The 15,727-nt window shown below is 59.2% G+C and overlaps 1 protein-coding gene across 7 annotated transcripts in view; it reads right to left on the reverse strand.

Annotated features, from left to right (window-relative positions):
* NFIC (nuclear factor I C) overlaps positions 1 to 15,727 on the reverse strand; it is a 99,300-nt gene that overhangs the window by 76,572 nt on the left and 7,001 nt on the right. For 3 of the 7 annotated variants that reach the window (XM_032252300.1, XM_032252298.1, XM_032252296.1), the window contains exon 2: positions 318 to 849. In XM_032252300.1, the coding sequence (XP_032108191.1) occupies positions 318 to 849 (532 nt within the window). Of the gene's footprint in view, positions 1 to 317; positions 850 to 14,060; positions 14,191 to 15,727 lie in introns of those variants that run through there. The other 4 variants (XM_032252301.1, XM_032252299.1, XM_032252297.1 and 1 more) reach the window with 3 other exon arrangements.

The following is a 15,727-nucleotide window of genomic DNA, read 5'->3' on the forward strand; positions in this document are numbered from 1 at the left end:
CACATCACATTTATATGCACCGGCCTCCTCCCTCAGACTCTCCTTGTACCATGTCACTCCCATCAGACACTCTCCCAGGCCCACCTCCCCACTCAGACCACCACAACACATCTGTATGCACCAGCCTCCTCTCTCAGACTCTCCTTGTACTATGTCACCCCCATCAGATGCTCTCCCAGGCCCACCTCCCCCCTCAGACTACCACATCACATCTATACGCACCGGCCTCCTCCCTCAGACCCTCCTTGCACCATGTCACCCCCGTCAGACGCTCTCCCTGCCCGCCACCCCGCTCGGGCCGCCGCACCGCACCTCACCTCGCTCACGCACGAAGTAGGCCAGGTAGAGGTCCAGCTCCTTCACGGCCACCCCGATGTGGTGCGGCTGCACGCACAGGACCGGGTGGCCACACTGCGCAGCCTTGACCAGGCGCTCGCCGTCGGTGCTCTCCAGCGGGATGCCCTTGAACAGGATGACCATGACCAGGTCCAGCCGCCACACCTTGTCCGCCTGCCGGAGACAGTCGATACGCCTCATCTTGCCCTTCTGGTCGGGGTTGGAGAGCACGCAGCCCGGCGCCTTCTTGCCGGTGATGCTCAGCACGAAGTCCTCACGGCACTCGGGCCGGATGTCCTTGCGCAGCTTGGCCAGCAGCCGCGACGCCCACTTCTGCTTGACCTCGGGCTTCTCGCCCAGCAGCTCGTCCTTCACCGCGCGCTCCTCGTCCTTTGACATCCGCTTCTCGTGCTTCTTGAAGTATTTGCGCTTCCGCGCCTGCAGGTTGAACCAGGTGTAGGCGAAGGCGCGGACGTGAGGCAGCAGGGCCTCGATGAACGGGTGGAACTCATCCTGCGGGCCGGACAGGCGAGAGGTCAGGGGCGCCAGGGACGTGGAGGGTGGACCCACCCCCCGGCCCCGAAGGCTGAGGTCGGAGGGGCCCTGGACAGACCGCAGAGTGGGGGGGGGGGGCTTGGCAGAGGTGGGCAGGGGGGTCCCACAGACCCGTGCATGCCACTGGGGGTGAATGGAAGGCCAGGGAGACCCAGGAGGAGTTTATCAGAGACCTGCAAGTACCCATTGCCCAGATGAGCAAACTGAGACTTGGACTAAGTGAGAGGCACAAGCCGACAGGAGTTTGTGCTGGACCATCTTGAACCCCAGTACACAGACGGAGCAAGCAAAGGGGGTCAGCTGGAGGCTCCTGGAAGACTCATTGTACAGACGCGTAAAACTGAGGCTGGGAGAACACAGACGTCGTGGACCTATTCTGGGCCTATTACAGCTAAGGCTGGGCTGGGTGTAATGGCTCACGCCTGTCATGCCAGCGCTGCGGAGGCCGAGGAAGGAGGATTGCTTGAGCCTAGGAGTTTGAGACCAGTCTGAGCAATACCGTAAAACTCCATCCCTACAAAACAAACAAAAACAACCAACACACGCGCACACACACACGCACACACACATGCACACACACACATAGACACACATACACACACAAACACATACACACACACATAGACACATAGACACACAAACACATACACACACACACACACAAATACAAACACACATACACACATACACACACATACACACACACACGCACATACACACATACGCACATACGCACACACAAACATACACACGTACGCACACACACACACACGCACACACACATACACACACACATACGCAAACATACACACAAACACACACACATACACACACAAACACACATACACACATACACAAACACATACACACACACACGCAAACACATACACACATACACACACAAACACACACACATACACGCACACATACACATACACACACACACACACAAAACAGAAACTAGCCAGGCCTGGTAGTTGGCACCTGTAGTCCCAGCTAGTCGGGAGGCTGAGGTGGGAGGATTATTTGAGCCCAGGAGTTTAATGCTGCGATGGCTGCACTCCAGCGTAGGTGACAGAGCAAGACCCTGTTTCAAAAAAAATGTTTTTAAAGGCTGGGCATGGTGGCTCACACCCGTCATCCCAGCACTTAGGGAGGCCGAGGTGGGTGGATCACCTGAGGTGAGCTCCCGACCAGCCTGGCCAACATGGTGAAACCCCATTTCTATCTAAAATACAAAAAATTAGCCAGGCATGGTTGCACACACCTGTAATCCCAGCTACTTAGGATGCTGAGGCAGAAGAATCGCTTGAACCCGGAAGGAGGAGGCTGCAGTGAGCCGAGATCACACCAGTGCACTCCAGCCTGGGTGCCAAGGGCAAAACTCCGTCTGAAAAAAAAGAACTAGGGTGGGCAGTCAAGCATGGTGGCTCACACCTGGAATGCCAGCACTTTGGGAGGCCACCGTGGGTAGACTGCTTGAGCCCAGGAGTTCAAGACCAGCCTGGATGACATAGTGAGGCCCCATTTCTACAAAATCAAAGCTTTGCTGGGCGTGGTGGTGCATGCCTGCAGTCCTAGCTACTTGGGTGGCTGAGGTGGGAGGATCAATTGTGCCCTGGAGGTTAAGGCCACAGTGGGTCAAGACTGCACCAGTGCACTCCAGCCTGGGTTACAACGTGAGACCCCTGACTCAAAAAAAAAAAAAAAATGAGGCAGGTGCGGTGCCTCAGCACTTTGGGAGGCTAAGGCGGGCAGATCACTTAAGGTCAGGAGTTTGAGACCAGCCTGGACAACATAGTGAAACCCCATCTCTACTAAAAGTACAAAAATTAGCCGGGCACGGTGGCACGGGCCTGTAGTCCCAGCTGCTCAGGAGACTGAGGCAGGAAATCGTTTGAACCCGGGAGGCAGAAGTTGCAATGAGCCGAGATCTCACCACTGCACTCCAGCCTCAAAAAAAAAAAAAAAAAAAAAAAAAAAAAATAAAAAAAAAAAAAAAAAAAGGCAGTCTTAGCTGGTCACTGTGGCTCACACCTGTAATCCCAGCACTCTGGGAAGCCAAGGCGGGTGGATCACAAGGTCAGGAGTTCGAGACCAGCCTGGCCAATATGGTGAAACCCTGTCTCTACTAAAAATACAAAAAAAATTAGCCACGTGTGGTGACACATGCCTGTAATCTCAGCTACTTGGGAGGCTGTGGCAGGAGAATTGCAGTGAGCTGAGATCATGCCATTGCACTCCAGCCTGGGGGACAGACTCCATCTCAAACAAACAAACAAAAATTGTAAAAAAGCTTGTTTCTGAAGAGCAGACGTGCAGACAGGCCTGGCTGAGGGCCACAGGCAGACATGAGGGCTGCCTGGAGGTCGGGGCTGATGGAGGGGTGGGTGGACTTCTTGACGGAGCCACTGCAGGAGCCAGGACAGGTGAGGTTGATAAGAGATTCAAATGCACCAGAATTAGGCAGGGGGAGGAGAGCACCCCAAGTAGGGGTCCTCTCCCCGCTTTCCCCTTTCCATGAACCTGCTGTGCTGTTACAGAAACAGAGCAGAGACGCAGACGCTCAGCCACGAAGGTTCAGAGCCGGGGAGGGGCCACCCCGTTCCCCGTAGACCTGTTATGGAGATGGAAAAGCCGAGGGCTGGGGACGTGCTGAGACAGGGCCAGGGCTGGGTCTTCAACCCACTCCCAGTCATGACGCATTGGTGTCTGAGGGCGGCCAGAACACCCATGCTACAGATGAGGAAACTGAGGCCTTGAGGGGGAACCTGGCCATGGAGGGGCAGAGGTGGGACTGGAATCTGCACCCATTTGACTTCTCCACGAAAATGACAGCTGCCCCTTGGAGAGGCCTATGGAGAAGTGGGAGGTCCCCTGCTCCCTGTATGCGTGTGGGGAAGCCCCTCCCATTCTTGTCAGTGTCCAGCAAGGGAAACTGAGTCAGCATAACAGTTGGGATCTGGGAATTGGCACTGTGGCTGACGCCTGTAATCCCAGCACTTTGGGAAGCTGAGGTGGGTGGATCACTTGAGGCCAGGAGTTCAAACCCAGCCTGAGCAACATGGCAAAACCCCATCTCTTTATTTTTTCTCTTGAGATGGAGCTCCACTCTTGTGACCCAGGCTGGAGTGCAACGGCGTGATCTTGGCTCACGGCAACCTTCGCCTCCCAAGTTCAAGCAATTCTCCTGCCTCAGCCTCCTGAGTAGCTGGGATCATAGGCACGTGCCATCATGCCCGGCTACTTTTTGTGTTTTCAGTAGAGATGGGGTTTCGCCATGTTGGCCAGGCTGGTCTGGAACTCCTGACCTCGGGGGATTAGCCTGCCTCGGCTCCCAAAGTACTGGGATGATAGGTGTGAGCCGCTGAGACTGGCCGGCAAAACCCCATCCCTACAAAAATTAGCTGGGCATAATTTTCGTGGTACGCGCCTGTAGTCCCAGCTACTTGGGAGGCAGAGGTGGAAGGGTCTCCTGAGCCCTAGAGTTTGAGACCAGCCTGGCCAACATGGGGAAACCCCGTCTCTACTAAAAATTGCAAAAATAATTAGCTGGGCACAATTCTTGTGGTTTGCACCTGCAGTCCCAGCTGCTACTTAGGAGGCTGAGGTGGGAGGTTCGCTTGAGCCTTGGTGTCAAGGCTGCAGTGAGCCATGATGGTGCCACTGCATTCCAGCCTGGGGGATAGAGTAAGACCCTCTCTCTAAAAAAATTAAAAATAGTCAGGTATGGTGGCTCATGCCTCACAGCACTTTGGGAGACTGAGGCGGGTGGATCACGAGGTCCAGAGATCGAGACCAGCCTGGCCAACATGGTGAAACCCCGTCTCTACTAAAAATACAAAAATTAGCTGGGCGTGGTGACGCGTGCCTGTAATTCCAGCTTTCTCGAGAGGCTGAGGCAGGAGAATCGCTTGAACCCGGGAGGTGGAGGTTGCAGTGAGCCGAGATTGCGCCATTGCACTCCAGCCTGGGCGACAGAGCAAGGCTCCATCTTAAAAAAATAAAAATAAAATAAATAAAACAAACTAAAAACATCTGGGAGCTGGTTTCTCAGCCGCAAGGTGGAATAAATTCGAGGAGAACGAAGACAAAGAGAAGCAAAGCCGCCTTTCCTTCTCCCTGCCTTGACCGCGCTGGGCTGCGCGTTTCGCAAAGGGATGACCCCTCCCTAACACAGAAACCTGCACCTCTCCCCCAGCTCCTCCCCCCACCTCTCAAAGGGCTACGTTATTATTAATGCGGCCATCGTTGTGGTTACAACTCACATTGCTATTGTCCTTTTTATTACTTTTTTTTGTCTTTTAGAGATAGGGGGTCTCATCACTTGAGCCCGGGAGGCAGAGGTTGCAGTGAGCCAAGATCGCGCCACCCCGCACTCCAGCCTGGGTGACAGAGCAAGACCCTGTCTCAAAAAAATAAAAAGAGATGGGGTTCTCACTGCAGAGCAGGGGCACAATCTTAGGTGACTTGGGCCCTGAACTCCCAGGCTCAAGCGATTCTCCCACCTCAGCCTCCCGAGTAGCTGGGACTACAGGTGCGAACCACCACGCCTGGCTAATTTTTATTTTTATTTTTGCAGTGATGGGGTCTCACTCACCATGTTGCCTTGGCTGGTCTCAAACTCCTGGACTCAAGTAATCCTCCCACCTCAGCCTCCCAAGGTAGTCGGATATTTTTTTTCTTTTTCTTTTTTTTTTTTTTTGAGACTGTCTCGCTCTGTTGCCAGGCTGGACGGCAGTGACGTGATCTCACTGCAACCTCCGCCTCCGGGGTTCAGGCGGGTAGCTGGGCTTACAGATGCGCCAGCATGCCCGGCTAATTTTTGCAACAGAGACGGGGGTCTTGCTATGTTGCCCAGGTCGGTGTGGAACTCCTGGGCTCCAGTGCCCCTCCAGCCTCAGCCCCTCCAAGACACTGGGGTGTTTTCATGACTACCGCCACATGCTGCCTGCAAGGGTCATTTTGATTGCAGCTGATATTCCAGGAAGGAGGAACAGCCCGAGGCCCTCCTGGGTGTTCTGTGGCGGGGAAACTAAGGCTCAGAGAGGGGCGGAGACCTGGCTGGGGTCCCGAAGGCTCTCAGGGCCGGTGTGAGGATAAGAAGCAGGACCCTGAGCCCCTGGAAGGCTATGGGTCCCTTTCTTAGAGCAGCCAGCTCTCCGTAAGCCTGCGGTCTTGGGAAGAAAGGGAGACGTGACCCTGGACCCCCACTGTGCGTGCTGGCAGATACGGCTGGACCCGGTCCCATCTGCAGCCTGGGCAGGGCAGCCGCTGCCCAGTCACCCTCCCTGCTCTGAGCTCCATGTCCCTTTGGGCCACCTCCAGCCATGGGGTGCTGCGGGGGGAGGGGCAGGACATCAGATTTCATCTATTACTGAGGCTCTGAAAATAGCCTCCCACCCAGGGAGACCAGAGACAGCTTGTCCCAGCGAAGCTCCCCGACCCCAGTGTCCCCCGAAGCGTGAGTCACCGGAACAGCTGCGGCGGGGACCGGACCTCAGGGCCCTTTTCCTCCGCTGCCCCCGCTTCCCCAGCCAACCTGCTAAGGCCAAGGGGAGCTGGAGGGGACCCGGCCCAGTCCCCATCCAACCTCGTCCCTGCCCATGCCTGGACGAGACCCAGAGATGGGGAGCGATTTGTCCAGGGTCACACAGCCGGTCAGCAGAGCCGGGACCAGAGCCCAGATGGTCTGGCCAGGGAAGCCGGGCGGGGACAGTGGGACGAGGCGGAGAGGATGCACGGAGGCGCAGGACCTGCCCGTGGAGGGGACGCCAGGCGGGCAGGAGGCCCGGACAATGGTGTCCAGCTGGGGCTGTGGCTGCCACCCAAGCTCTAGCACTTAGTGGGGCCATGATAAGAGGTTGCTGGAAGGGGCAGGGGAGGCGTCTATGACAGGGGCAGGGGTCACTCAGCACCCCAACTCCTTCTCTCCCAACCCCCTCAGCCCCTCCCCACCTCTGAGCCCCTCTCTCCTGAATCCCTTTTTTCAGTCTGGCCCCTGCTAGATCTGAGTTCCCTTCCTCCTCCCTAACCACCCCTCCCCCTCTATGCTCCTCCCCCTCTCTGTGCCCTTTCCGGGGACAGGTGCCAGGGAGGCGGGCAGGGGTGGGGGCCCACGTCAGTGGTGACCCCGGCTAGTTACAGAGGCAGGAAGACAAACAGCCTGTAACTGGGTCATGGACCTGCCGCCCTACCCTCCCTTGTTCTCCCCGGGGGGGGTCAGACCAGGTGAGAGGCAGGGCCAGCTGTCACTCTGTTGGTGCCATAAGACCTGCAACAACCAAGACCTCTTCCCCAGGGACCTCCCACTGCCCACAGAGACCCAGCCAGCACAAGGGATAGTCAAGGCAAGCTAGATACTGAAAATCCTTTCAAACTCCTACACATCCCTCAATGCCCTATCTCCAGTGTCCCCTCCTTCAAGCAGCTTTTCCTCCTCTTCCCCCAGGGTTTCCCAGATCTAGCCAGGACCATCCAGTTCTATCACCTCCCCATCTCCAATCCTGAGGCCGAGGGCTGAGGCACCCACTGTCACAGAAAGGTGACTGGGTGACAGTAGTGTCCATTTTCACCTTCTGAATGCCCAAGAAACAAATCACCTAAGACAGACCTCAGTCTCTCATTCTGTTACAATGGGCAGAAAGGGATATCGCAGCCTGGTGGGGACAGGGGAGCTGGTTCCTTGCCGTGGTGACTTTGTTTATCACAAGGTGGCGAGGAGAAGGGGGACAAGGCCAGGGCTTTCCTGGAAACCCCAGCTGAGCCCCCTGTGACTTCTTGGCGGAAGAGAGACATCTGGGCCAAGCCCCTGCTGAACGACCATGCCGTCCACCGGGCTATGCCCCTCACTCCCCTCCCTGTGCCCCCCACCCTGAAAGTCCAGGGCAGCAAAGTAGGACGTGAAACTCCAATTTCCAAACCAAAGCCTTCCAGGTGAAAGTGGGTCAACAGTCCTTCAGGAGACTCTAACTCATCACCTCCTCTGCACTTATCCCAAACTCCTACGCACCCTTCAAAGCCCTAGTTCTAATGCCCTCTTCTCCAGTCGGATGACTGGTCCACGGTCACATGGACAATCACAGGCTCATCTGGCACCAGCACCAGGTTCTAACCTTGGGGTGATGCTCTGAGCATCACGGCCTGTGGACACGTGAACGGCTCCCAGTGAGGGAAGGACTCATTCTGTGGTTCAACAAACACTTAGCGAGTGCCTACGGCATACCAGCCCCATGCACGGCACCGAGGACTTGGCAGGGCCCTGGGCTGGGCCCTCACCTGATCCAGAGCTAGGGCAGGGATGGGTGGTGAAAATCAGCAGACTATGACATAGAACGTCAAGCTGGGCAAAGTGCTCGGAAGAAATTTAAAGGAGTTTGGGGGCAGAGAATCTCGGGGAGGGGGTGTTTTTAGCTTGCGGTGGTCCAGGAAGGCCTCTTGCAGGAGGAGACCCCTGAACAAAGTCCTGAGAGACGGCACTCCAGGCCAGGAGCTTCTCTGATGGACGAATGGGACATGCGAAGGGCCTGGGGCAGGACCACGCCTGGCGGGTCGGAGGAGCAGCGAGGACGCCCGTGTGGCTGGGGCAGGGTGAACAAGGTAGAGAGGGAGAGGAGGGGAGGGTTGGGGAGGGGATGAGGACAAGCTGGGAGGGTCTTGTGAGCCACGGTGAGGAATCTGGGGAAACTGAGTCCACAGGGTTCAAACTCCCTGCCAAGGTAGTGGGTCAGCAAAATGAACCCTGGGTCCCCTACTTCCCTCTGTGCCTTGATGATCCGGGAGGACAATGAGGACTGAGCCAGAAGGGCCAGGATGTGACGGAGAAAGGCACACCCTCTCAGAGGCTGAGTGTCTGCGGAGCTATGGAGTGGACTGTGAAACGGGGGCCGGGCTCAGCCTGTGATCCCATAACTCTGTGGGAGGCCGAGGCAGGCACATCACCTGAGGTCGGGAGTTCAAGACCAGTCTGACCAACGTGGTGAAACCCCGTCTCTACTAAAAAGACAAAAAGTAGCTGGGCATGGTGGCGCGCACCTGCAATCCCAGCTACTCGGGAGGCTGAGGCAGGAGAACTGCCTGAACCCGGGAGGCGGAGGTTGCGGTGAGCCGAGATGGCGCCATTGCACTCCAGCCTGGGCGACAGAGCGAGACTCCATCTCAAAAAAAAAAAAAAAAAAAAGAAAGAAAAAGAAAAGACAAAACAAGGACTAACAGAAATGGCACTGCAGAGAGGGGTCCTCCGAGCCTGGGTCTTTCAGTCACTGCTGTCCTTGTCACCCAGCGCAAAGCCCGGCCTGCACTGTGCAAATACAGACAGAATGAGGGGAGGGAAGCTGGGAAATGCCCCCGGGAGGTTTAATGCAATGACTGACTTAGCAACGACAACAAGCACAGCAGCACTTATGTGGCACCTACTGTATACCAGGCGTCGCCCACTCTTGAGGAAAGTGCCATTCTGCTTCTTATTTATTTATTTATTTATTTTTTTGAGACGGAGTTTCGCTCTTGTTACCCAGGCTGGAGTGCAATGGCGCGATCTCGGCTCACCGCAACCTCCGCCTCCTGGGTTCAGGCAATTCTCCTGCCTCAGCCTCCTGAGTAGCTGGGATTACAGGCACGCACCACCATGCCCAGCTAATGTTTTGTAGTTTTAGTAGAGACGGGGTTTCACCATGTTGACCAGGATGGTCTCGATCTCTTGACCTCGTGATCCACCCGCCTCAGCCTCCCACAGTGCTGGGATTACAGGCGTGAGCCACCGCGCCCGGCCCGCTGCTTCTTATTTTTACTCTGCTTCCTGGGGGAGAGGCAGAGGCTCCGGAAGATCAAAGTCCCCACTTCTCGGCCAAAAGAATTCATTCACTCGTGAACAGGTATTTACTGGGCACCTGCTGAGTACCGAGCCCTGCTCTGTGCACCTCGGAAATGTCTGTCTCCCTGAATCTGCAGGGAGCCCTGAGGAAGCGGGGGTTTCGGTTGACTTCATTTCAGCGCAAGAAACAGTCTGGGGTCGGGGAGTGGCGGCAGGGAAGAGGAAAATTAGTTTAGCGACCACCACAAGCGCAGCAGCACTTAGGTGGCACCTACTGTATACCAGGTACTATACTGGGTTTGGCGCCTCCTGAGCAGGAGTTTTCCGGCAGATCTGAGGGGCGCTCTAGATCTCTGTGTGGGTGACCCCCCTCGCTGCGCCCCCCTGCAGGGCAGATTCGAGGCAGGGCAGGGCTGTGTCCCCATCCGTGTGGGTGTCAGGGAGTGTGCACGTGCGTGCGCCCTGCACGTGGTCATGGATGTGTCCTGGTCAGGCCACGGCAGCCCAGGGGAGGTGGGTGTGGACCCAGGACGGGGAGTGGGGGGTGAGCTGTGGCGGGAGGGCAGGGCAGGAGGCCCAGGCAGTGCTTCCCATCCATTCGGTGTGAAACGGAGAGAGGCCAGCTCAGATAGACCCAGAGAGAAGGAAGAAGATGGGTGGAGAGAGGAGGAGGGAGGGAGAGGGAGAAAGAGAGAGCAGGAGACAGGGAGAGCAGGGAGAGAGGGAAGAATGGGGGAGAAAGAGAGGAGGTGGGGAGGGGGGAGAGAGGGAGAGAGAGGAGAAGAGAGAGAGAATGAGAGAGAGAGAGAGAGAGAGGGAGGGAGGGAGGGAGGAGCCAGAATGCTGACTGCGCCGGAATCCCAGCGTTGGTGATTTACGCGGGGCCCTGGCGCAGAGACACCTCTGCTGCAGAGAGGAGAGGGGGAGAACCCGAGAGGGAGAGAACCCGGGAGAGGGGTGGCAACTGGTGGAGAGTGAATCAGAGGCCATCGGGCCGCGGTGGGCACACAGGGAGTGAGCGCCCACCTGGCCAAGCCACCGGACGGAAAATGGCCTGAGCCCCAGCTCTGCCAGCCCCGGGCAGGCCCTGGCCCTCTCTGAGTCTCAACCCCTCTCCCAGGCCCTGCTCCTGGCAGGCACCCCGCCAAGCGCCCTCTAAGAACCCACGCCAGGCCTGGGCCCTGCCACCTCAACCACTCCCACCTAGCCTCGGAGCCCAGGTCTGGGGCGGGAGGAGAGCCTCTCCCAGCCTCAGTTTCCCCTCCGGAGAAACAGCAGAGGAGGGCGTTCTGCTGAGAGGGCATGGGATGAGGGAATGGAAGACCGAATGAATGAATGAGGGAGGGATGGGTGGCGGGGTGGAGGTGGCCCAGGGAATCCTCTGCACAGCAGCAGCCAAGAGGGACTTGGCCCCAAACCCGGAATAACTAACGTGGCGGCGGCGCCGGCGGGAGGGAGGCCGGGAGGGAGGCCCGGAGCAGGCGCAGGGAGGCTGGCCTTCCCGCCAGCAGGATTTATGGGAGCCGCGGGCTCCACAGTTCCTCTTAAGAGTAAAAGTGAAAAAGCACTTGAGTCACCGCCGAGCCTGGCCCGGGGCTCCCAGAATGCCCCAGGGCCGCCAGCACCCGCTCCCCCCTTGGCGGGCAGGGCCTGGGTGGCACAGAGCGGGCTGGCACCGAGGCACCCCCCGCCCCCCCAACCCCCGCCAGCCTCGGCTCCCGAGAACGATCCGGGTCGGATCAGCTAAAAGGGAGTTATTTTCGGTTGGGCTCAGGTTGTAAAATTAGCTGGGAAAAGGGGGGAGAGGGAGGCCCAGAGACAGACAGAGACAGGCAGAGACAGGGAGAGGGAGCTAGGGGGGACACGCAGAGACACGGGGAAAGGGACAGAGACATACTGGAGAGACACACAAAGAGAGAGCAAAGGGAGGCAGAGACAGAGACACACTGGAGAGACATGCAGAGACAGAGATGAAGAGAGAGAGACAGAGGGAGACATGGAGCCATCAGAGAGACAGGAGAGACCGAGGAAAGAGATCGTTAGTGACTGGGCGCGAAACAGAGACGGGGAGGGGAGAGACAGAGACGGAGAGACAGGGAGAAACAGGGACCCGCAGAGAGAGTCAGAGAAAGAAAGAGATAAAGACAGACAAAAGGAGACCAACATGAGAGACACTGAGGGGACGTGATTCGGGAAACTGAGTCAGGAAGCCAGGACCTAGGTGCGAAGCTTCGGCACGGGACACTCGAGGTCCTCCTGAGTCCCCCAGTCCGCCCCTACCCCAGACCAGGCTGGGCCTTGGTGGGGGCAGTAGGAATTAAGATTCAGGCTGAACAGAAACCCGACAGGGGGTCCCAGCTTCGCTCCAGGGCTGGGTGGAGGGAAGGGCAGAAAGGAGAATTGCAGGGGAGGAGTGAGCGCTGCACTTGGGACTCGCTGTCCCCACCCCAGCCTGGGAGCTCCCTGCCTCTGTTTCTGCCTGTCCCTGTCTCTCTGCCTGACCCTGTCTCTCTGCCTGTCTCTGTCGTCCTGTCTCTGTCTCTTGCACGCGGCCACCTGGATAGTTGGAGCCTCTCCGTTTTCCAGTTTCCACAGAGGGTGCTCCTCTGTGGCGGGACCTTGCGCTGTCCCTGCAGAAACAGGCCGAGTTAGCAGTTCTCCGGGGCAAAGCCGGGACTGGGGTTCTCATTACCCGCGACCCACCCCAGCGAGCAGGAGGGAAGCGGGCTCCCAAGCAGCCCTGACGGGGGAATTCCAGGGTGCGCAGGCAGCCTTCCAACGTCCCCAGCCTGGAACAGCGTCTCCCCGCTCAGCCCTCCCGAGTGGCTCCTTCCAGCTGTCCAGGACAGAGCGGTGGCACCTCCATCCCCCCATAAGCCCAGAGACTTCAAAGTCTGTCCAAGGTCACACAGCATGTCCACTCCAACCCTAGGTGTTCTTGAAGAGCTTCAGAGAGATGCCTTCTTCAGGAACCCCTCCCCAAAGCTGCTCAGAAAGGGAAACTGAGGCTGGGAGAGGGACAGGGACTTACGAAGGTCACTTAGGGGATCATAGGTAGGACGGCCTCAGACGCCCTCAGCACCAGCCCCTGCATTCCCTGTCGGGTCCAGGGGGCCGGTGAGAAAGACCCTACCAAGGACCATGCCTGGGGTGGGGGGGGGTCCCTGGCTGCACTGTTCGGGGGCGGAAGCCAGGCTCTCACAAACTCCCCACTAAGCGCTCCTTAAGACGGCCTGGCCCTCGCTGGAATCGCACCCCCCACATGCCCGCACTTTACAGTTTGCCCGCCACATCGCCCCTCTCTCCAGAGCCGGCCTTAGCTGCACGTCACCTCAGGGGAAACTGAGGCCAGAACCTCTCCAGACTAAAGACACACAGCGTCACAATGAAAGCAGCGGTCTAGGAAACGGAACCTGGAGACCTCGGGGGTCCCCGGGGAGTCTGGGGCTGGAAGGAGTCCCCGGGGGAGCCGCCCCCTCCCCACGCACCCCCACACGCCCCCTTGGCCATTGCACAAGGCTCACCCCGGGGCAGTCTGGGAGCGCGGCCAGGGGTGAGAGGCTACGGGAGGGGGAGGGGGCCGGGGCAGGTGCGGGGCTGGCGAGGGCGTCCGCCGCAGTGCCCGGGCCAGACCCGAGCGCGGGCCTCCCGCTCCTCCCCGCGGCGGCGGCTCCAGAATCCAGAATCGATGCGGCGAAAATGCCGGGACGGTGCTGCGGGGGGAGCTGGGGGGGGACCGAGCCGGGCCGCCTGAGCACCCTTCCCCCTCCCGGGCCTCCAACTTCTCGTGCCCCCTCCCCCTCCACGCACACGTGGGCCAATAACGGGGAAAGGCTGCCGAGGGCCTGGGCGCCCGCGCGGCCCTGGTGGGGGGAGATGGGGGAGCACAGGAGGGGTCCCCGTCCTGCCAGCTGGGGAGGCCCAGGGTCCAGTCAGACCCCCTAGACTCCTCTCAGAGGCAGACGGGGGGGGGTTTCCCGCAGGGCCCTTGCTGGAGGGGGGCCAGCCCCCACCCCGACCCTTCCGAGCGTTGGGGGGGGTGCGTCGGAATGGGGGGGTGCAAATCGGCAGACCGAACCCCCACATCCGGGAGAGGTCCTGAGAGTCGGGGGCGGGGGGCAGGGCGGGAGTCCCACGCAGGGGGTCTGGGGTAGGTGGGGGTGTATGTGGGGGGGGGGTCCCCGGCCTGACCCATCCCCCCACCGGACCCCAGCCCTCGGGGCGCGCGGGGGCATCCCGGGCAGGGATGGCGGGAGGGACGCGCGCCTTTTTCGTCCCGCCTCATCCGGCTTCAAAACTCCGGGGCCGGGATGTGGGGGGCGCGGGGGGCGCGGGCGGGGGCAGGCGGGGACCGTACCTGGGTGAGGCAGAGCGGGGACGAATACATCCCGGGCGCGGCGGGAGGCGCAGGGCCGGCCGGAGCGGGCGCGCTGAACTTACTGAGTCATTTTTCCAAACCGCCCCCCCGCCCCCCTCCCGCGGCCGGCGCGCTCTCCTCGCCGCCTCCTCCCTCGGTCTCCCTCCGCCTCCCTCCTGCGCGCCCGCCTCGCTCTCCGTCCCTCTCTCCCTCCGTCTCCCTCTCTCCGTCTCTCTCTTCCTCTCTCCCCGTCTCTGTCTCTGTGTCTCTCCACCCTCTGACACCCTCCCCCTCCCTCCCCCATGTGTCTCCCGTCCCACCCCGAACCTCCCACTTCTCAACACCCAACTTTCAAAGAAAACGAGGGAAAAAAAAAGGGCGCGAGCGAGAAAGGAAAGCCTCCCCCCACCCCCGTGTCTCAGGATACCCCCCTCCCGTATTTACGCAGCGCCCTGGGGCACCAGACGGGGACCCCCGGATTGCAGGGCGAACCCCACTCGGATCAAGCGGAGATGGGGGCGGGGGAATTGGGCTGTTTCTGGACGTTAAGGGGCCAGAGGTGGATTTTTAAGCCCCCCCTCCCCGCCCCCCCATCACCCCGAGCTGGCCGGGAAGTTGGAGGAACGAGCCAGGGGGGAGGGAAGGAATGAAGAAGTGACGTGCGCAGAGGCCGGCCAGCGCGCCTCTTTCCCCTTAAAGATGTACGACCCTGGGCGCACGGTGGGCCTGCCCAGGGCACCCTCTCTCCCTTCTCCTCCCAGAGCCGGGCAGGGGCTGCGGTTCCCCAGCCCGAGGGGTTTGTGTGCAGGTTAACGCGGGAGGCTCCAGAATTTGCTCTCTTCAGGCAGCGCACGGGGCAGGGGTGGGGTGGCCTCCCCCGAGTGTCTCTCCAGCCCCACAGGAGGTCCGCGTGCGGGATCTCCAGCTGGCCAGATAAACCCTTGCAGCCTCCCCGGGGTGTCCGATAATTTCCACCTGCCTCAGGGGTGCGCCCATTTCCCAGATCTCCAGACAGGTATGGCGAGCGTGGCTTGGAGCCAGGCTATCTGGCCCCAGAGCCCACATTCTGTTCTCCCTCTAGAATAACAGGGCGGAGACCTGGCCTGCCTCCGTCTGAGCCCCCAGGGCATCTGGTGACACGGCCCCAACCCTCCCCCGTTCCCTCCCTGAACCCTCCCAGTCCCGCTCAGAGGCTTCGGAGTCTCTCATTCCCACCCCAAGGGTTCTCCCCCATAAAGTGGCTTAAAGGGGCCCATCCTGTGGGATTGCTGGGCATAAGGACAATGACCCTGGCAGAGCCCTGACCTTCGGTCAAATGTCCACTAAGACACATTCTTAGAAAGCTTGGCCATTTCGCCTCATCTCTCTGAGCTTCCCAAGGACAAATGATACTTTCTCACCAAGCCGGGGCAGAGATACAAGCACCCATTATCCTCGGGCATTACAGGAGAGGAAACTGAGACCCAGAGAACGGAAGTCACTTGCCCAGGGCCTGCCAGGTAGACTAAGAAGTAGCAGAATGCCCAGAGGGTTGGTTCCCTGGGACCCCGCAGACTCCTCCCTGCATGACAGTGACATTATTCAAACAGTGCTTAGCACATCACCAACACTCCATAAATGTGTGTGTGTGTGTGTGTGTGTGTGTGTGTGTGTGTGTGTGTGTGTGT

This window comes from Sapajus apella, unplaced genomic scaffold, assembly GCF_009761245.1.
Source record: "Sapajus apella isolate SASKATOON/1434 unplaced genomic scaffold, GSC_monkey_1.0 scaffold77, whole genome shotgun sequence".
Taxonomy (NCBI): domain Eukaryota; kingdom Metazoa; phylum Chordata; class Mammalia; order Primates; family Cebidae; genus Sapajus; species Sapajus apella.